Source organism: Paroedura picta, chromosome 1 (genome assembly GCF_049243985.1).
Source record: "Paroedura picta isolate Pp20150507F chromosome 1, Ppicta_v3.0, whole genome shotgun sequence".
Taxonomy (NCBI): Eukaryota; Metazoa; Chordata; class Lepidosauria; order Squamata; family Gekkonidae; genus Paroedura; species Paroedura picta.
Genome location: NC_135369.1, coordinates 85,431,938 through 85,453,918, shown reverse-complemented (window position 1 = coordinate 85,453,918; position 21,981 = coordinate 85,431,938). Strand labels below are relative to the sequence as shown.

Here is a 21,981-nt window from a genome sequence, read left to right as displayed (position 1 = left end):
GGGCGTCACCCCAAGGGTCAGACATGACTCGGTGCTTGCACAGGGGATACCTTTACCTTTACCTTTAACTGGCAGCATGTGATCTAGTAGATAACTATTGGAGCAGTAGTGGTTCTCCTGCAGGGACATCACCTGGAACCAAATCATGATTTCATTTTAACAACTTGGAAAAACCCAAAATATCTACTCTGCTGTTTGCACACTCATGGTGTACAAACAATATGGGATATTTTTGTTTGTTTGTTTTTTAAGGGTAAGGATTGTCATTCTTCTTGGCACCCTGTCGTTGCACTGGTTTTCCTCTCAGGGTAGGCCTGTCATTTAGTTCTTGTTTCATTTGTTTTCCACCCAATTATCCAGCCATACCACAGATTTCCCACTTGGCTTCTTGTTCTTTTGCTGCCATTTTGAATGTCACTTCATTGATTCTCTTTCCACTGAATATTTGTGTTGGGGGAAATATACTTTGCTTATGCTCATTTTTTGGATTTTCTTACTCAGAAGTCTAGTTCCAACTGTGACTCCTTCAAATTGAATTAATACATTATTTTATGTGTGTGAAATAAGAGTGCAGAACTAGTAAAGAAGCATCATTTCAATAGCGGTTATGGCAGCTGGGGCTTCTGATGTGAGATCAGCCTTTCCCAATTTTTTTACCACTGAGAAACTCTGAAACATTTTTTCAGGCTTTAAGGACCCCCAGAAGTGGCACAATTGTGCAGAATATGGTTGGGAAGCACAGCTGTGTACATGCCTATCCCGGGCCCCTCCCCCTCCTGGCCCATCATTGGTCATTTTGAGAGGGGGTGGGTGCTCCCGGCAGGACACGGCTGCAGAGCGCTGCCCCTGGGCCCGGGAAGGCCCTCCCTGCCAGCTAGGACTGCGAAAGGCCTTGGGCGGTGCTGGCGGAGATCAAAATGAGTCCAGGGTATGCCATTTTTTGGAGTGTTGTAATAACTTGCATTTCTGCAATCTCCCTTTCTAGTCTGTTCTTCAAGTTCCTTTGCAATAAAACAGCTACTCTAAGGTTCCTTACTGAATGTCCTGGAAGGCTGAGGTCTTCCCCTACAAGTTTCCCAGTCCTGGGATTTTTGATGTCAGACTTGTCCATTATGTCTTTGGCGGAAGGTTTGTTTTAAAATGAATTAGGATTTTCCCATTGAGGTTTCCCTTGCCCCTTCATCCCCTCCCCACAAAACCTACAAAACTCGTTAAGCAAAACTGAGGTGAAGAATGCCTAGTTTCTAACAGTCTGCAATCTGAAGACCACATTGTCTGCTTCCAGAAAGAGAGAAGCGTGAAAACTGCGCCACCCTCAGGAGAGCTGAGAGTTTGGCTGTGGCATTTTTCGAGCACCGCGCATTGGTGGCCTCCTTTTGCAAGTCGGCGGGAGGACTACAAGAAAAGGGGGGAAGAGCTCCCTCTAGGCCGGCTCCAGGCTCCCGGCATGGCCAAGCACGTTTTCCTCACGGGACCACCAGGTAATCAGGCTCTGGCACGCTCCGGGGGGAAGGGCGGGAGACGAGCGGCCGCACAGGCAAGCCGACGAGCCCGCAAGCGAAAGAGAGGAAAGCCGAGCTCGCTGCAGCCGCGGGTTGGGCCTTCTACGCTGTGCGGGCCGCTTCCCTGCAAAGAAATAAAGCTCCGCCTCGGACAGGATGTAGTCAGCCTCGGCAAAGGCAGCTTGTAGGCGGCGCGCCCGGCAAGCGGGGCAGCCCCCTCCCGCCAGGGATCCTGTGATCTCACTCACTTAGGTCTGTTGACCTGCCCGTAAGATTGCTACCCGCAGGCTGGGAAATTCCGGGGGGGGGGAGGAGAGAGAGAGGACAGGGACTGGGGTGGGGGTGGGGGTGGGGGTGGGGGTGGGGGTGGGGGTGGGTGTCCAGTCTCAGTGTCAGTCTCAGTCCCAGTCTCTGTCCCAGTCCCCAGAGAGTTGTCAGCCTCCAGGGGGGGCCCGTAGAGCTTCTACGATTTATCTACAGAGAAGAGAGATCAGTTCCTCTGGGGAAAAGGGTTGGTGAACTCTATGGCAATGTATCCTCCCTCACTTAACTATGCTTGCCACAGGCTCCATCCTCCAGGTATTTCCCAATCCATATCTGGCAATCCTAGGTTTAGGGTTAAGCAGCTATTTTCTCCAGGGAAACTGAACTCTGCAATCTGGAGATGAGCTGTAATTCTGGGAGATCCCCAGCTCTCGCATGGGGGCTGGCATCCCTTGTAAAGATAGGATAAATTGTCAGTCCATGTTCAAACACCCCACTCCACTCACCACGGATTTCTCTGTAGTTACAAACAGTGTACCTTTTAAATCTGTACTCCAAAATAAAGCCTGCCATTCCAAGCAGAAACAAATCTACAGGTCAAGCATATGCTTGTTTCCTCATATGTAAGCCTTATGGTGGCCAGTCGGACTTACTCACCAATAATTATTTGAAGTAGCTGAAATGAGTAAACCAAGGTGATCCTACTTTGGTCACATGAGAAGACAAGAGTCAGTGGAAAAGATGAAGGTAGTAAGAAGACCCAACATAAAATGGATTGATTCAATGAAGGAAGCCACAACCCTCAGCTTGCAAGACCAGTTCAAGTTCAAGATTGTTAACCAAAGCCCATTTTAGAGGTCATTAATTTATAATGTCACTATTACACTTAAGCACACACACACATGCACGCAGGGTTGGTTTGCAAGTCCTGGACATTTTGGAGGTTATCAATTCATACCCTTGCCATAAGTCAGCAGTTACTTGATGGCACTAAGCACAACACGCACAGAATAGTGCAGTTTGCAGTTGGTTTTACTGACATAAACGTGGCTGGAGTTGGCTGAAAACCTGCCCTTGCTTTAAATGTCAGTACAGAAAAACAGATGGCCCCGACTGTGTGAAGGACTTTTATTTATTTATTGTTATTTGAATAACAATACTGAAACAGTCGTTTTAGCTTTATTTAGAAATCTGTAGCCAAATATATTGGCTGGTTGTATCAAATCACTATATGGAATATGGCTGCTGATTCTTGGCCGTTGTTGCTTCCACTTCTGCTGCCCCTGCACGTTTACAACTGAAAATGCTCGGGAAAGAAATATTCACCCCATCCCTCCCCATTCCATACAGTTTGTTTGAGTGAATTCCTGATTGTCTCAGTATTGCCAAATAGGTTTCTTATTTTCTTTTGGGGATAAACAAAATATTATAACGAATCTTAGGGGCTTTCCGCACCGGGATCCTTGTAGCAAATTGTTTGCTGAACGAAAAATCGCCATTTAAAATAGTGCAATTCGTCATTATGCATACCTGACCTTGTAGTGGAATCCAGTTGCGTTTCTATCGTTTCCCACAAGCTTCCGGTCTCAGCAAAAATCGCTAGAAAGGAAGCGCTATTGCCGAGCTCGTCCCGCCCCTGGCCGTCAAGCAGCCAATGGGCAGCCGTTAGCATGCTCCCAAACAGCCCCTTTCCCTTTAAGAAAGGTTTAAAAAAAAAAAAAAACACACCCATTGCAACGAATATGTGTTGATTCGTTGCAACGGAGAGACCCATCAGCTGGCAGGTGTGTTTGAGCTGTCGTTTCATCGTTGCCACGCTCCCCCCAAGTGAAAAAAAAATCCCCCCCCTCATGGGCCCGATTTTCGGCCGAAAACAGTGTAAAAAATAAAGGGAAAATACATCAGCAAACGGGCTTCTCTGTTGTTGTGCTTAGTGACTAAACAGCTCTGGGGAGGGACTGAAGCCGGGGAAGCCTCTAAACAGGCTTGCTGGTGGGTTGAACTCCGCTCGCTCGGAGAAAAAAAAATGGCGATCGCTTCGCCGGAAGATCAGAGGAGAGACCCAGGGGGAGGGACTTTGTAGAAACCACAACAATGGTAACGCACAGAACTTTCCCGCTAGTGTTGCAGATTGGTTCCAGGAGTGTAGCGCTTTCCGGAGGGTGAATCCACTTTTGGGGATTTCCCTGAAAGCGCTACAAGGAAGCGCTTTTTGCGGATCGGTTTCAGGTGTGTGGCAGATTGTCAACGACGTTGTGCATAATGGCAAATCAGTAGCGTTTTCAATTGGCAACCATTGTGCGATTTTGAAGGCGTGCGAAAAGCCCCTTAGTATTTGGTCCTCATTCCCCAGCAGCCTATAGTTCTCCATACATGTTATCAGTACATGGAAGGGTACAGAGGTTCAGGAGACATGTGCCAGCTCACTTCAAATATGTAATCTTAAATCAGGTGCACTGTTATAGGATTACAATCACTCTGTTATTCAAGACAGGTATATGGAAGTGATTGATAATTCTTTTTTAAAATATCACCTAATAATATTTGTATGCTTTGTTAAAGTTTTTAATGTTCTCATGGCTCAAACCAGCTTGGTGTAATGGTTAAGAGTGGTGTCTTCTAATCTGGAGAGCCAGGTTTGATTCCCCACTCCAGTACTCCATTCCATTTAGCCAACTGGGTGACCGTGGGCTAGTCACAGTCTGTTCTCAAAGAACAGTCTGTTCTCTGTTACAGCTGTTCTCAAAGAGCAGTTTCTCTCAGAGCTCTCTCAGCTTCACCTACATCACAGGGAGAGGAATTGAAGGCAATTGTAAGCCATTCAGAGACTCCTTTGGGTAGTAAAAGGTGGGGTATAAAAACTAACTCCTTTTCTTCTTTTTGGATCTTCACAGGTTTTGATACAACTACTGCCTCATCAGTAGAGTTGCAAGCACCAGCAGAACCCTTATCATTAAGACTATGTGACTTAATTTTTGAAAATGATTTCGTATGTCCAATTTAAAGAATGGACAATTACAGGACTATTATCGTCCTTCTATTTTGTAGGAGTAAATTAGATTCCTCAGGGTTTAAGTGATAAACCAATGAAGCAGAGTCATTTGTCAATGGGTGTTAATATGATTATATAGGATGACAGCATTAGAGCTGGGAGGGCAATGGTGGTTATATTTATAAACAAAAGTTTTTATTGCATAGCTTCCATCTGCTGCAGAAACTGAAATGATGGGCCTCATTTATCACTTACAGGAAAGTTCTAAATATAGCAGTCTGTAAAATGCTTAAGCAGATATTGTTACAGTTTTATAAAGGTGCCTGATCTTTCAAAATGGATATTTCAGAATGCCCCCCCCCCAATATCAATGCATATTTATGTAATTGCTTGATGCATTATTTATATGAGAGGTCTGAAGGTTGCCATTTCAGTCTCCATTGAACCAAATCGGAAATGATCCCCACATCAGTGGTGATGTATAGGAGTACGTGCCTGATGGGTGTTGTGAATCTCCCTGCCCCCATCCCATAAGTCTGTGGCCAATGAGAGGATGTGAAGACTTGCAGTGTCACAGACCTTGGCCAAAGGGTACAATCTTCTATGTCTAGTGTCCAGTGCAAGCCACCACATTGGATGACATTGAGAATGTACTGTATTGCAACTGTTTATTTCAAGACAGATGGATAGAGACATGATAGATACGTTTTTATTAACTTACTGTTATGAAGTTTGCATCTAATTGCTGGTGAAAGGTGATACAGCAAAGACTCTGTTTGTTACAGGAATTGGGAAAACCACCTTGATTCAGAAAACCCTTGAAGTTTTAAAATCATCGGTTGTCCCTATTGATGGATTTTACACAGAAGAAGTGAGAGAAGGTGGCCGGAGAATAGGATTTGATGTTGTCACTCTAAGTGGAAGAAGAGGAATTTTGTCTCGGATTGGGTACTGATGTTTTCAAAGTTACATGGTGTCATCTGGCTTACAAAGTATTTGGTGGAATGCATAAATGCTACTTTGTGATCACTGTGTGTTCTGAAATCCCAAGGCTGTTGATGTTGGCTGAAGTGGTAAAACAAAGCAAAATATTGGACCATGCAGTCAAATGAGAAATGGAAGCAGTAGTGGTCACTGTCCACTATATGTAACCAAGTGCTTAGAAAGTCAGTGCTGTACTCCTAACTATGCTACTTTGTTGACCCTGATTGTTGTTGTTAGGTGGGAAGTCGTGTCCAACCCATGGACAATGATCCTCCAGGCTTTCCTGTCCTCTACCATTCCCCGGAGTCCATTTAAGTTTGCACCGACTGCTTCAGTGACTCCATCCAGCCACCTCATTCTCTGACATCCCCTTCTTCTTTTGCCATCAATCGCCACCCAGCATTAGGCTCTTCTCCAGGCTCTTCTCCTTCTCATGAGGTGGCCAAAGTATTGAGTTCCATCTTCAGGATCTTGCCTTCTAAGGAGCAGGCAGGGCTGATCTCCTCTAGGACCCTGATAGGGTAGCATAAAAATGTTATAAATAATTAAATCTTAAAAATATGGCAACCTTCTAGAGCAAAAAGGAGCACTTGAGTAAATCCCATGATTGACTAGTCCATTGCCAGCACCTGTTCTGATAACAGCCCACTCCAATTTGTGCGTATATCTATAAGAAGTACTGGAATGTTAGCAGCAATGAAAAGAGGTATTATCAGAAAAGGAGAAAGAAGAAGGACGTCACAACCCCAGTGGAAAACTGGTGTTTTTTTCCTTTTTTTAGATCTAGCCCTTCAGCGGCAAGGCATGAATACCGTGTTGGCCAATATGTAGTAGACATAGCTTCCTTTGAAGAGTTGGTCCTTCCTTTGTTGAGACATGTGAGTAGCTTATTTGAGTTCTTGGTGAGCAGAATGTGATTTAAAATTGTTAGTGAAATATAACTATAGGATTTTGCACTCTTTTAGGGGTCTTTGTGACATAGTGGCTCCTCGAAGTTCTTTAATCATCTGAAGGACTCCATTTTTATTTGCACATTTGCCTGGACTCATCCCATCTCTCACTGGCACCTGCTATGTGGCAGACAGCCTCCTTTCAGAAAGTGTGGCAAACAGGACATATCTCAATGGGTACTTCTGTCACTCAGTGTCCTCCATGAGAAAAGCAAATTTAAATAAAATGTTTGTGTTATCTGAACATGACCTACAAGATCAGGTCTCAGAGGGTAGCTGACTCTGTATAGGGTTACACATTCAAAAGGTCCCAACTAAAGTCCTAATCAATGACTCCTTGATTAGAAGATAGTTTGCACCAGAGACAGAAGGAAAATTCCTAACTGGTTAATATATTTTAACTATAGGCTGTTTGAATAAGAGCTGGAGGGAGCCTGGAAAAAAAATATTTCATGGCTGCTAATCGTAATAGACCAATGTCATGAAAAAATTTTTTTCTATAGATTCAGAGAGGCACTTTTCTAACTCTGTGAATTTATATTGAAAGTTATTTCAGTTTTCTTTCTGGTGTAATTCTGATGACTGGGATCATTGTATCTACGGGACTGCTTTTCCTACTATGTCCCAGCAGAACCTGATCTCAAAGAGACTGGCCTCAACCAGAGACAGGGCCTTTTTGGCCCTGGCCATGGCCCTGGCCCTGCAGGACCTTAGACAGCTCCGCATAGCTTGTAAGACAGAGCTATTCCGCAAAGACTAAGGCTGAAGCCTTTTCTCTCTGTCAGAACCCACGGACTAACTGAAATGACCATCTACATGATTTCCCCCTCTCTTCTATAATAGAAGAACAGTCAATCAGTTTAATGCTTATTTTAATGTTTAGAATCTTGGAGTTGGAAGGGTCCTCCGGGGTCATCTAGTCCAACCCCCTGCACAATTCAAAACACTTAACATTGTATACTATAGAAGTTATATGTTTTTACTGTAGTCCACCATGAGTCTCATGAGATAGGGTGGAATTTACATTTGTTAATATAAATTTAACTGTAATAAGATTTATAACAATAATTCTGCCTCCTTGGTACCATTTAGCCAATTAGAATTCCTAATGCTGGACTATTGGATTGGATACTTTCATTTATTTCTCTGCTGGATCCCAGCAGCCAAGCAGTGCATTTTCTAAGTAGCATTTTGAAGTGGCCTATAAGCTAGATAGATGTAGGTAATTGCAACTCTATCAGTTCCCACCCTTTGGAAAAGGAGAAGGGTATTCACTCCTTTCGCTGAGTTGAAACATCCCTACTCTAAACAGCGGAGGATGATTCTGTTTTCACATTAGCCAGATTAAGCAAGGGAGAGGTTTACTCTTGGCTTTAGGAAGAACTTGCAGACCTTGTGGACCCCAGTCTGATGGCCAAACTAGATGTGATGGTATCCTCATGGCTGCCACAAGGATCCCTGTCACCATTGAAAAATGACTGAACTCTCTCCACCCATCTGTTTTGACACTTAAAAATGCAGACAAAAGTACTGCTCTGTAGGCCCGATCAGGATTGGGCATTTGGGACCATTTAAAATAACTTCAACATGGTGATAGCTTCCTCTTGGCAATCACAAGCATGCTGTCCAATCTAGTTTGACCCCGTGAAATACTCGTTGAAATATTTAAGTGAGCCGCTTTGCCTTCTGCCTCATTGGGCGGGGATTGAATGTATTTGAGTGAATCTTTATGGATTCGGTTCCATCCTAAGCCTGTTGATTTTAGTGGACTTAAAAGGATGTAACTATTTTCAGGATGGCATTGTCAATCACTAGGAAGAAACTGTTGTTACTGTACTGTGGGTTGGAGCCTGTGATCTCCTTCAAAAGGGAAGAGGAAGCCTTTTTCTCTTGAAGGAAGAATTAGCACAAGGAGATCCAATCCTTAATGTTTATGGACTTGGGAGGTAGAGATTTGTAAATAGAAACTTCTGCTTTCCTTGATTGAACAATTGGTGTATGTTATGTGTTAAGAAATGTTGTTTAAAAACTTTCTGTTCTGCATTTGCACTGCATTGAAGGTCTTGGAAGTGGCTAACACTTCAGTTTAAAAAGCAATAATATCAAATGAAACAGTAGAATCTTAAGTGCATAAAACAACCGCAGTTCAATATTACTTGCCATGAACAATAAAGACTGCAGCCAGGCATCCTTCTGTCATGCCTAGACCCAGCTCCAGATGAAAACCTTTTCCCTCTATCAATTATCTCTTGGTCAGTCAAAAGGAGGGGAAGCAGACGCTAGTCATTCATCATTGTGGCTTCAGCTACATGCAGCTGAAAACCCTTCCCCTCTGTCTGCTGCCATTTGGGGGAGAAGCAGCAGCCAGGTACCTTTCTTCCTTTGCAGAAGTAGATTTTCTGTCAGTCAGATTTCTGTTGAATCCCCAAGCAGAAGCACTGTGATTTGCACCTGCTCCCTTGCCCCTTGATACCGCTTGTAGGATTCTTCCCCCTTTTTGTGAAGCAGAGTTTAATATAACTGTTGAAAACAATATTCTCTAAAACTAGAATTCTGTAGCTCTCAGGGGCTTTTTGTTAATCAAAAATCTTGCAGTGTTTAGAAAATTAAGGAATCTTGGTTTGAGGTAAATCTTCAGCTGAGAAATGCAGGATTAAAATATTTTGTAACAAAATAAATAAGCATTTCTTCCTGTAACAATCTCAGTGGAAGCAAAATCATATGGAGAGGTCAGTTTTCAATCACTGTAAAGCTGCAATTCTAATTCTCCTTACTAGGGATAGGTTCTGGAACTCAATCCCTCCAAAACGGAGGTCCTGTGGCTTGGAAGAAGAAGGTAGGATCAGGAAGTGTGATTACCTTGCCTGGATGGGGTACAACTGACATCTGCACCCTTGACCAGGAATTAGGGCATGATCTTTGATGCCTCACTAACCATGGAGGGTCGTGTATGATGTGATCTTCCGTAGCACGGGACCCCAGATTGAAACTCCAGGCATCCTTTCTCTGCCCTCAACTTCATATAGAAACTGTTACAGCAGGAGATATTTGTGTTTATATTTTTGCTTTGAATAAACCATGGTTTAGTTATACTTTTTGGTATTCTTGCAGGATCCTTCCCCCTTTTTGTAAAGCAAAGAGTTTAATATAACTGTTGAAAACAATATTGGTAATGCCCTGGTAATGGTAATGCCATGGATGCAGGAACATTTGCCGTATATACTCGCTTATAAGCCAACCCGCATATAAGCTGAGGCACCGAATTTTACTTCAAAATCTGGGCAAACTTATTGACTCGCATATAAGCCAAGGGTGAGAAATGCTTCATCATCACAGGCTCTCCCATCCAGCCTCCTCCCCCAAAAAAAACAAATACAGAAAAGTCAAGAGGGTGAATAGCTGCTGGTTTTTGTACCCCGCTTTTCACTAACCAAAGGAGTCTCAAAGCGGCTTACAGTTGCCTTCCCTTCCTCTCTTGATGCCAGACACTCTGAGAGAGCACTGACAGAACTGCTTTGTGAGAACAGCTCTGGCAGGAGAACCAAACTGTGCCTCCCAGGCCAGCAAACCAGAGCAAAACAATAGTACCCAAAGTTGGCAACCTACTACAACAAGTACAACAACTATCAATCTGGGGGCTACAGTGCCCCCCCAGAGCAAAACACTGAAAGAAAGAACTGTAAAACTGAACACTGAAAGAAAAACCTATAAAAATCAACTTTTAAAAGAAACACAACCCCAAGAAGAAAAGGCAATGCTGCCCCTCAGATCAAAGAAGAAACACTAAGAGAAAGAAACAGTAAATCCCAAAGCACCCCCAAAACCCACCCCACATCACCCACAGAAACCAAAAGAATAGTTTGGAAGAAGTGATTAAGAAGAGGAAGAAGTGAAGGCAAAAGGAAAGAAAAAGATCAGAGTCCCTCAGTCAAACCGTTGATGTCCTGCAAGCTGCCAGAGCAAGATCAGCTTGCAGTACACATTTGCAAAAGGCAATGCAGCAACAGACTGGCTGGGGCAGGGTTTTATTTAAATTACCATATATACCCCCATGTAAGTTTAGGAGGGTTTTTTCAGTGTGAAAAAGGTGCTGAAAAATTAGGCTTATGCACGAGTATATTGGGTAGTTACAATGGGCAAATCTATCTGATTTTATTTGTGGGTATATTGTAAATAGAAGAGAAATATCTCAAGATATGTCAGGAAAGATCCAGGGAAAAGGTTGGTCACTGTCTCAGAATTATTAGAGTCTACTTATTTTCCATTAGTGCCTATCAAAACTTCTTATTGTAGGTTCCTGAGATGCACATAACAAGGTAGAGACTACAGACCAGTGAGTCTGACCTCTGTTGTGGGGAAGATAATGGAGCAGATATTAAAGGGAGCAATCTGCAAACATCTGGAGGACAATTTGGTGATCCAAGGAAGTCAGCATGGATTTGTCTCCAACAGGTCCTGCCAGACCAACCTGGTTTCCTTTTTTGACCAAGTAACAGGTTTGCTGGATCGGGGAAATTCGGTTGATGTCGTTTACTTGGATTTTAGTAAAGCTTTTGACAAGGTTCCCCATGATGTTCTGATGGATAAGTTGAAGGACTGCAATCTGGATTTTCAGATAGTTAGGTGGATAGGGAATTGGTTAGAGAACCGCACTCAAAGAGTTGTTGTCAATGGTGTTTCATCAGACTGGAGAGAGGTAAGTAGTGGGGTACCTCAGGGCTCGGTGCTCGGCCCGGTACTTTTTAACATATTTATTAATGATCTAGATAAGGGGGTGGAGGGACTACTCATCAAGTTTGCAGATGACACCAAATTGGGAGGACTGGCAAATACTCCGGAAGAGTTCAACGAGATTTGAACACAATGGAAAAATGGGCAAATGAGAACAAGATGCAATTTAATAAAGATAAATGTAAAGTTCTGCATCTGGGTCAGAAAAATGAAAAACATGCCTACTGGATGGGGGATACGCTTCTAGGTAACACTGTGTGTGAACGAGACCTTGGGGTACTTGTGGATTGTAAACTAAACATGAGCAGGCAGTGTGATGCAGCGGTAAAAAAGGCAAATGCCATTTTGGGCTGTACCAACAGAGGCATCACATCAAAATCACAAGATGTCATAGTCCCATTGTATACGGCACTGGTCAGACCACACCTGGAGTCCTGTGTGCAGTTCTGGAGGCCTCACTTCAAGAAGGACGTCGATAAAATTGAAAGGGTACAGAGGAAAGTGACGAAGATGATCTGGGGCCAAGGGACCAAGCCCTATGAAGATAGGTTGAGGGACTTGGGAATATTCAGCCTGGAGAAAAGGAGGTTGAGAGGGGACATGATAGCCCTCTTTAAGTATTTGAAAGGTTGTCACTTGGAGGAGGGCAGGATGCTGTTTCTGCTGGCTGCAGAGGAGAGGACACGCAGTAATGGGTTTAAACTTCAAGTACAACGATATAGGCTAGATATCAGGAAAAGAATTTTCACAGTCAGAGTAGTTCAGCAGTGGAATAGGCTGCCTAAGGAGGTGGTGAGCTCCCCCTCACTGGCAGTCTTCAAGCAAAGGTTGGATACACACTTTTCTTGGATGCTTTAGGATGCTTTGGGCTGATCCTGCGTTGAGCAGGGGGTTGGACTAGATGGCCTGTATGGCCCCTTCCAACTCTATGATTCTATGACTAAAATCAAGGTAAGTTGGTCGGAGAAACAGAACATGGAGCTGACACTATATTGAGTACCCTCTGCTGGGAAACTTGCACATTCAACGTTGTTCACTGAATGGAATGGCATCTTTCCTTATTATAAATATACTAAATAACTGGCATCCGTAGAAAGAAAGCTTCCTCCCCACTCTTATGAAAAGTTTATTTTTCAGAGAAAGTGTTCTTTTGAAGTTGAGGGCTTTGTTCCTATGCAGAATAATGACTTTATTCATCCATAAACCTGGGCTTTTTAATCAAGTACTATATATTTTCTTCTTAGACTCTTGACAGCAGTGGAGTGAAAAAAGTCTGTGTAATTGATGAGATTGGTAAAATGGAGCTCTTCAGCCAGTCCTTTATTCAAGCTGTCCGTCAAATCTTGAGTGGCTCAGGAACGGTGATTCTTGGAACGATTCCAGTGCTCAAAGGAAAGCCTCTGGGGCTTGTGGAGGAGATCAGAAGTAGAAAGGAGGTGAAGGTCTTCAATGTGAGTCATTTAACAATCCACTGAGCATGATTTCATCTTTGGGGTCTGATATAGTTCTCCTGAGTGCTTTCTGTCAAAGATTAGAGCTAGCACAGACAGAACCTCAATTCACGGCTGACATATTGTGACGGAACCTTGAGCTTGAATGTTTGTTCCCTAATACATGTTCTTATGCCTTTATGTCAGAGCAAGGTTGGGCAAAGCATGATCTGCGCAAACCAGTAAGGAAGCAAGAGAACAGAAGCATGGAAGGAAAGTGTGAGGGAGTTTTCAAATCTAAGGCTCATTTGCATAAAACCAAGCTGTATCCCTTTAAGTGGGGCAGGGCAGGGCTTTGTAGAACGTCTGCAGTCTCATCCTGCCTTCATAAATGGCAGTGTCATCCACTCCTGGAGCTGTTGTGATGCAAGCAGGGGTTTATGTTGCAGTATCCAAACTGGCACCCTGTGTGGGGCAACCACAAATCCCTCCTTATAGAGACTTGAGGAAAACTGTCAGGCTCAGTTGCTGAGGCCTGGTCTAGTTATGGAAACAAGGTGACCTCATACACCTGTTCTGAGGATCTTGTACCTGCTTTGTACTGCACTGATGCTGCAAAGAAGGGTGCAAGACTGGCGTTTCGGTCTAGTTCTTCTTGGGCAGAATTTGCAGTTCTAATTGACTAAATTTCCAGTAATCTCAGCAGATTAGAACAGCCAAACACCTAGCGCTGCTACAATTGCAGCCATAATTTATTTAGGAATGAAGTATGTGAATTAGAATGTATTGCCCCAGTTGAACGGATCGACACCATAAAATTCTTGTCCTAATGCTATTTCCAGAAGTACGGAATTCATGAAGCCATTCTTAGGATATTCTAAATACGTTTGTGGAAGCAAAGGTGCAATAATTTTTTTATCCTCCCCTTTTCCTGTGGGTTTTCAGCTATGGCTCTTCTGGCGTAAAAATGTTTTGAATTGTACTCTTAGGAGACAGAGAAGAACAGTTCAGTTGAGTAGATTATTAACTGAATGGCTGGTGTAAAATAAAAGACCTACACTGGACTCTGCTAAACAGCACCAGCTGCTCATTAGCTATGGCCAGAGACATTTGTGTAAACTGGCAGCATTTAGCTGAAGAACTGGCACCCATCCCCCACACTGCTTCTTGATCTTAGTTTTTGAACCACAACCCCAAACAAAATCTTTCCACTTCTTTTTAATCCCTACATTCAGCGTTAGGTTTTGACCTTGCTTAGTGTAGTGCTTAAGCCTCTAATTGGGAAAACTGGGTTTGATTCCCCACTCCTATGGTTACCTACTCAGTGAGAGGCTTCATGGTCACAAGCACCATACTATACAGATTTCTGTTAACTAAAGCCTAGAAGGTGGAGAGCTGCAAGTTCAGTTTTCAGGTTTCTTGTAGCCCAGAATTCTACTTACAAGTGTTTTAAACGATTAAGTTTTAAATATATGCTCCATTTCTAAAAGCGATGCAACTCTGAAATGAAGCACTTTTGTTGTGGGAAGGGGCAGTGAGTTCTGACTGTGTGGTATGTAGGATGCATTTGAGAAAAGCTTCCTAGAGAAAGTGAGGCTAAAACAGACCATTTACTGATGGGCCCCAGGGGGTCAGAGAACGACGCAAAGGAGAACATGTGCAAAACTTGAGGGCTATTTATGGAAAGTATCTGAAGCTGTAATATGTTCCAGTCATCTAGTAGTATGTCTATGTGATCCTAAGCATAGTCACACCTTTCTAAGTTCATTCAAGTCAGTAAATTTAGAAAGATGTACCTCTGCTCAGGACTGCAGTGTCTGTCACCCAGAAACACTTGTTTGTTATTAGCATTTATTATTAGCATTTGAGTCCTCAAAACACAGAAGAATTAATACCAGAATTAAAGCCTAAGATTTTTTATTTTAAAAATTCTGCTTAGCCTTTTTATTAAAAAGAGCCTTTGAATTTGAATACTGGTCTTTTAATAAGCCTGACAATCCAGTGGTTACTGAGAGGGGAGAACAAAATGTAAATATTTCTGTCACTAATATTCATCTGCCACCAACCCCCTAAAACTATTTCAAATTCTCTGGAGCCCACACAAGATTTGCACAGTCCAAGTGCTCAAGCATCTGGATCTCTCTCAGCTCTGTATACCACCTTCCATTGCATTGTTTCTTGATGTTTGTTTGTACTGTTAGACATTTTCATTTGTTTTTATGCATGAGAGCTCCATCTCACATTTGTTTGTTTCTGCCATCTTGTAACAACATGTCAAGTCCTCTTTAGATTAAGCCACATCAGTGCAGAAATATCAGACACAAAATCAATCCAGGTAAATGCCCAAGATGCTCTTGATTCATTTGTGTCAATTTATTTTGATGAAAGCATCAATGAATATTGATTTATAGCTGTACTTTTTCCTTTCTCCTTCCTTTTTCTTTTCCAAGCACAGCAGAGACTTAATTTTGCAAGTTGGCTACTCTTGGATATTTCACCCCACTGGAAGGAACAATATTGTATATGCAGTCCTTGGCTGAACATTCCTTTTCCCCTTCTGGCAGTCCCCATATCCTCAGCTTTCCTTGTGTCTTTCTGTCCTCCCCAACCACCAGTCAACCTCCCTTTTATATCCCCTCCCTATCTATTTACTTAATTTAAACCCTGTCTTTTCCCACAATACGAAGCCCAGACAGTTTACATTATTTTCTTCCATTTTATCTTCATAACAACCCTGTGAGATAGAACAGACTGAGAATGTGTAACTGTCCCAAGTCATCCAGTGAGTTCCTATTGCAAACTGGGGATTTGAACCTGAGTCATTCAGATCCTAGTCTGAAAGTCTACACAACACTGTTTTTTGTGGGGTGGCCTGACAATGAGCAGTAGTAAGCAACCAGTCTTGAGTGAATCATGCAGAATGTGTGGTATCAAGTTGCCAAGGGCTTGCTGCCATGCCTGCCCTTGATAAATATTCCCTCAAAGGACAGAACAGCCCTAGAAAGGGTCTTGCCCCTGGCAGAAACCAATTGCAGTCTGGCGATACTGTTATGGTTGCCCTAATTTCTTCTGTTATGATTGCATTAATTTCTTCAAGCTTCACATGCTATTTCTGTTTTTATTCTGTTATTGTTATTTCTATTATTCCCCAATGTGTTTTTTGTTTCAGATTTTTTTTTTTGCAAATCTGGGCTTTCTCTTAGATTTATAAACAGATCTGTCTTGCTTGTGCATAGCCCCAATATCTGTTTTTAAGTATCCACAGATTTGGCATGTTGATAATTCAGTACATTCATATTTGCAGTTCTGACGACATGTGTAAAATGTGACAGTTCATCTGAGATTTTTGCAGTTAAGCAATTAAAAGCAGTTTAAAACCCATCAAGTGTCTTAAAGTTATCTTGTCTAACAACTGTTTAAAGTCTCTGAGTATTGCACGTTATCCATTAATGTGATAAATAACAGCCACTATGATTTTTGTGCTGATACTTATTCTTCTGATTTTTAGATTACAAGAGAGAACAGACATGGCATGTTACAAGATGTTGTGACAGCTGTGAAGAATTGCCTAAAATGAGAAGTTTGTTGAAATCATGCCATGTTATGAACTCTTGACAACTCAGCACACCTCCTCTTGATGTTTATGGGACTTTGTTGACTTTGACTATAGCAGATATGAGCAGTGCTATTTCACATCTACTTGCCATTGCTTTCTGATTAATATTTATTAATAAATTTTTAAAAATCACAAATACAAGACAATCTCGGGAACTGAAACCAGTTTCTTAGATTATTCTCTGAATTATACTTAGTGAAAATCTAGACTGATGAAAGAGTGGGCTTCCATTTCATCACTAAAGCTCATATCTTTTCCCCATACAGCAGGTAAAGTGTCCCAAGCATTTCAAATTGGGTTGGACCTTACCACTTTCCTCAGCTAAATGCAGTGTCTTTCCCCTAGCCGAAGAGCTCTTCTTCTGCTGGAATGCTTGGCATTTCCCTGAGTGATAGGATTCAATCCATTATCTCTTATCTCTGATATATCACAAACACAAGCTCTGTTCAAATGTATGTGTGATAACTAGATTGTTCATGGAATGCTCTACATTGCCAATCTTGATAATTAATGGTAGACAGACAAATCAGTTTGATTTACTTACTGAGGTAAACACAGTGCAAAGGATAGGGACTACAGAAGCAAGGGGCTCTGTGCATTTTTCCTGGTGCCCTTTTTAGGTTAGTGTTTAAAAAAAAATTGGTTTAGCTTTATTTTGTTCATGTGGGGTCATGAAGATTCAGGTTTTTCCAATGGTCCTTTTTTTACTCTCTGCTTTTTATTTCTGTAGGCATTTCCTATATTTCCCTTGATCTGTATTGGAAGATATTTCCTATACAGAAATAGATATTTTTCTGTGACTTGATACTGTGTTTTATGGTGCAAACAGAACAATCTGTATACACTATTGCTTAACAGTATTTGTTTTCTTTTGCAATCCTTTGTCCTACTTCTAGTTAATAAAGAAACTGTAACTGACTGCACCCTACAACTGTTATGAATGGCTTTCAGCAAAAGCAGTTACCACTTAATCATTTTTGTGTGTCATGAAAGCCAAATTCCCAGCCAGGTGTACATTTGTTTTCCTATGCCGCAAAGTAGTCCTTGGCTTCGGAAAAAATTATAAATGAATGGAGTCCCTTTCTTTCTAGAGTGTTTGGTGTGTGAAGTGTAACAACTGTTAAATTAAAGCATTCCTTTATTGAAGGGATGTGGAAATTCTCATTGTTTTCAGAGGCATTTATTTTGAACACCAAGTTGTACTTAGGCTAATGTGCAGTTCTGTTCTCATGGGCTATATCTTCTCATGGGCTATGTAGCCCAGGCCAGCCCCATCATGTCAGAGTTCAGCAGCTAAGCATGGTTGGCCACAGTCAGTTCTTGGATGGTAGGCCTTCAAGGAAGCCTGGGATTGCTACACAGTAGAAGGCAATGACAAATCTCTGTTTATGTTTTGCCTTGAAAATCCTATGGATGAGAGTCAGAATAAGTTGCTTGTGACTTAATAGTCACCTTACACTACTGCACACAGCCTTAGTATACATGCTCAGAAGCTAGCTTATGGACTGGACAAAAGTGGACTGCTTGTCCTATATGCTAGAGGCCAGGGCTTGCTATAACTGCAGAATTAATATATTATAGTAATTTATTTATTTATTATTTATTTATTATATTTACCGCCCGGGGGCTCAGGGCGGTTTACATAATAACACAAGAACAATACATGGAACAGACATAAAACATTTGGGTAACGGTGCAATAATAACATAATTGTAAACCTATAACATTATAATTGTGTAACCAATAAACAATACAACGTTGCAACATACAAACAGGTCCAGAGTGTATAGGTGGTGTTCTGAGGGGGGCGGGGAGCAGGGGCCCTTTGGTCACTGTTGGTTATATATATTTGGTCTCAACCAAATGCTTGGCAGAAGAGCTCCTCCTTGCAGGCCCTGCGGAACTGTTCAAGCTCCATCAGGGCCCTGATCTTCTCCGGGAGCTCGTTCCACCAGGTGGGGGCCAGAACAGAGAATGTTCTTGCGCCTGGTTGAGACCAGGCGGACTTCTTTAGGGCCAGGGACCTTTAGCTGGTTGGTAGCAGTGGAGTGCAGGGCACTTTTGGGGGCATAGCCAGGGAGGCGATCCCTCAGGTACACTGGGCCTTGACCGCATATGGCCTTGAAGGTAATTACCAGAACCTTTAGTCTGATCCGGAATTCAATTGGTAACCACTGCAGTTGATGGAGAATGGGCCGGATGTGGGTTCTCCACGGTGTTGCAGTGAGGATCCTGGCCGCTGCATTTTGAACCAGCTGTAGCTTCCAGGTCAAGACTAAGGGCAGGGCTGCGTAGAGCGAATTACAAAAGTCCAGTCTAGAGGTGACCGTCACATGGATCACTGTGGCTAGGTGTTCTGGGGCCAGGTAGGGCGCTAGTAGGTTGGCTTGGCGGAGGTGGTAGAATGCCAGCCGCGCTACTTTTGTGATCTGGGCTTCCATTGTGAGGGAAGTGTCCAGAATCACGCCTAGGTTTCTGGCGGAGTGAGCCATAGAGAGCTGCACACCATCCAGGGTAGGCAAGCGTGCTTCCTCACATGGGCCCTTCCTACCCAGCCACAGGACCTCCATCTTTGAAGTATTGAGCTTCAGACGACTCTGCTTGAGCCATCTCGTCACTGCTTCTAGGCAGCTAGCTAATGCTTCTGGGGGAGAGTCAGGGCGGCCATCCATCAGGAGGAGGAGCTGGGTGTCATCTGCATATTGATGGCAACCCAGTCCAAACTTCCGTACCAGTTGTGCAAGAGGGCGCATAAAGATGTTGAATAGGATAGGAGAGAGGACCGCTCCCTATGGGACTCCACAAGTAAGTTGTCGGCGGTCTGATGTTCTTTCTCCTATTGCTACCCTCTGTCCACAATCCTGGAGGAAGGAGATCAGCCATTGAAGGGCTGTCCCTCATATTCCGGCATCGATGAGGCTGTGAGCTAGTAGCTGATGATCGACTGTGTCGAACGCTGCTGAGAGGTCTAGTAATAGCAGTGCCGACCCGCCTCGGTCCAACTGGCGATGGAGGTCGTCCATCAGGGCAGCTAGCACTGTCTCTACACCATGGCCAGGCCGGAAACGTGACTGGGATGGGTCTAGGACCGAAGCTTCTTCCAGGTATTCCGTCAGTTGGTTTGCAACTGCCCTTTCAGTCATCTTCCCCAGAAACGCTAAATGCGAGACGGGTCTGTAATTGTTAGGCTCTTGCGGATCTAGAGATGTTTTTTTCAGCAGTGGGCGTACCACAGCCTCTTTCAATCTCTCCGGGAATTCTCCTGTTGTGAGAGATAGGTTGATTATCTCCCGGAGGGGGCCCTTTATCCTTATGCTAGCTGTTTTTTAAGAGCCAGGATGGGCAAGGGTCTAGTGGGCATGTGGTTGGCCTTGCTGTTGCTAGTATCCTGTCCACTTCGGTCAGCATGAGTCGTCTGAAGTTACTCATAGTTTTCTCCAAAGACGGCCAAGGGCCCTCTAGTTCACTTTTGTATCTAAGGTTGGTGGGAGGTCGTGGCGGAGTGTCGAGATTTTTTCTGCAAAATGACTCGCAAATTCCTCACAGCTGATGTCCAATTGGCTACTGTTTTGTTGCCCTTCAGCCAGGGCAGTGAGGAATCAAACTACCTTAAACAATTGAGCCGGGCATGAGTCTGCAGATGTGATGGAAACCGAGTAAAAATTGCGTTTTACTGACTTCACCGCCATCTCATAGGCCTTCATCTGCATTCTATAAGATGTTCTCGAGGCTTCGTCACGAGTCTTCCTCCAAACTCGCTCTAGCCGTCTCAGTTTCCGTTTCTTGTTGCGAAGCTCCTCGGTGTACCAGGGGCCCCGCTTGAGACGGGGCCAGAGAGGGCGTCAGGGAGCTATCTCATCAATGGCAGTCAGCAGTCTGTCATGCCAGTCGTTGACCAGGCCATTGAGAGAAGTGCCGGGAGGCATTGGTTCCCGCAGAGCGTTCAGGAATCCAATTGGATCCATAAGTCTCCGCGGGCGAGCTAAAATTTGCTCAGCGCCCAACTGAGGAGGGGGTGGTAGCCTTAGCCTGCTCCACTTGCTTTCCCACTGGTGCCCCTGACTTCCCACCACCTGCTGGGGGGTGCTGCCAGCAGCAGCTGTGCAGTGCCACGCTGAGGGGGAGACCCAGCCATGGCAGCCACCCGAGAGCATCAAAGGTGAGCCACCAGCAGAGTAGCAGGGCAGCCCCTGAGGCAGCAGCCAGGGAGGAGGACGAGGAGGAGCCACGGCCCAGTACTGACTGATCCATGGACCGGTCCCAGTCCCTGGACCGGGGGTTGGGGACCGCTGTTCTATGTGACAATCCTTCAAGTATGTCTTAGGTCTCCAAACCCCTCATCATTTTCGTTGCCCTCCTCTGGATGCACACCAATTTGTCTACATCCTTCAATTGTGCCCAAAACTGAACACAGTATGCTAAGTGAGGTCTAACCAGAGCTGAGTAAAGTGGTACCATCACCTTGCGTGATCTGGACACTATACTTCTTTTAATACAGCCCCAAATCCCATTTGTCTTTTTAGCCACTGAGCCACACTGCTGATTCATGTTTAGTGTATGGTCTACTCAGACCCCTAGATCCTTTTCATGCACACTACTACCAAGACTGGTCTCCCTCATACTACAATGATGCATTTGATTTTTCCTACCTAAATGCAGAACCTTACATTTTTCGTTATTGAAATCCATTTTATTCATTTTAGCCCAGGTTTCTGGCCTGTCAAGATCATCCTGTATCCTGATTTTGTCTTCTGCTATGTTTGCTACCCCTCCCAGTTTAGTATCTGCAAATTTTATAAGCATCCCCTCTATTCCTTTATCCAAACTATTTATGAAAAGATCAATGTATAAAAAACAATCTATAAAATCAATTTTATAGATGTTGTGATTCAAAGGGCCTATTTTTGACATGAAGAAAGATCCAACTAACAATTGGTTGATTTTCTTTGTTTCTTTCCTTTGAGAGTTATTTTTTGATCTTGAATACAGTATACCTCTGATTATGTAAACACAGCTGCTTTAGCATCCTACTAACACAACGTGCCCTGTTTGCCATGTTTAGTAATGGAGTGAGTGGCTGGATTAGGAAGATGAACCTTATGTTTATGGTCAGCCTTAATAAGTTTCTTATTTCATTGTTGTTTTATGGGGTTTTATGTTGACAACCAGGTAGTATTTGGTGCCTGCATTTGGAAAAGTTCAAGAGCTCTGTGATAGGAAAGAAACAGTTGTTTAGGAAATGTTTAGTAAGGCTGATCTCTAGTGCACACTATATCTCTCCCCCTGCACCTGCACATTTTAACTGGGATAACAGGAAGAAGATAATTTGTGTCTTCTTTCTGCAAGCCTAAAACTCGAGGCTACTCTGCATGTAGGTCTGTTGTAATTCAAGTCAAAAAAGTGTCCAGATAATTGTGATGTAAACAAAAGGCTGCAATATTCAGCATCTGTCACTTATTCGATTTTACTCTTTGGATTTCTGAAGAAAGGATTATTTGTAATGCTTAAACTT

General features: G+C 43.3%; 1 protein-coding gene across 2 annotated transcripts; it reads left to right on the top strand.

Annotated features, from left to right (window-relative positions):
* The first annotated feature begins 1,322 nt into the window (after positions 1–1,322).
* On the top strand, positions 1,323–17,392 carry NTPCR (nucleoside-triphosphatase, cancer-related). 2 transcript variants are annotated; one of them, XM_077346221.1, is made up of 5 exons: positions 1,324–1,481; positions 5,544–5,706; positions 6,524–6,620; positions 12,668–12,874; positions 16,362–17,392. In XM_077346221.1, exons 1-5 carry the CDS (start codon positions 1,448–1,450, stop codon positions 16,428–16,430), a joined length of 570 nt encoding a protein of 189 aa, XP_077202336.1. In that variant the 5' UTR covers positions 1,324–1,447; the 3' UTR covers positions 16,431–17,392. The 2 variants fall into 2 exon arrangements, with proteins under 2 accessions (XP_077202347.1, XP_077202336.1); XM_077346232.1 differs by lacking the exon at positions 12,668–12,874 and having other exon boundaries at positions 1,323–1,481.
* Positions 17,393–21,981: the final 4,589 nt, after the last annotated feature.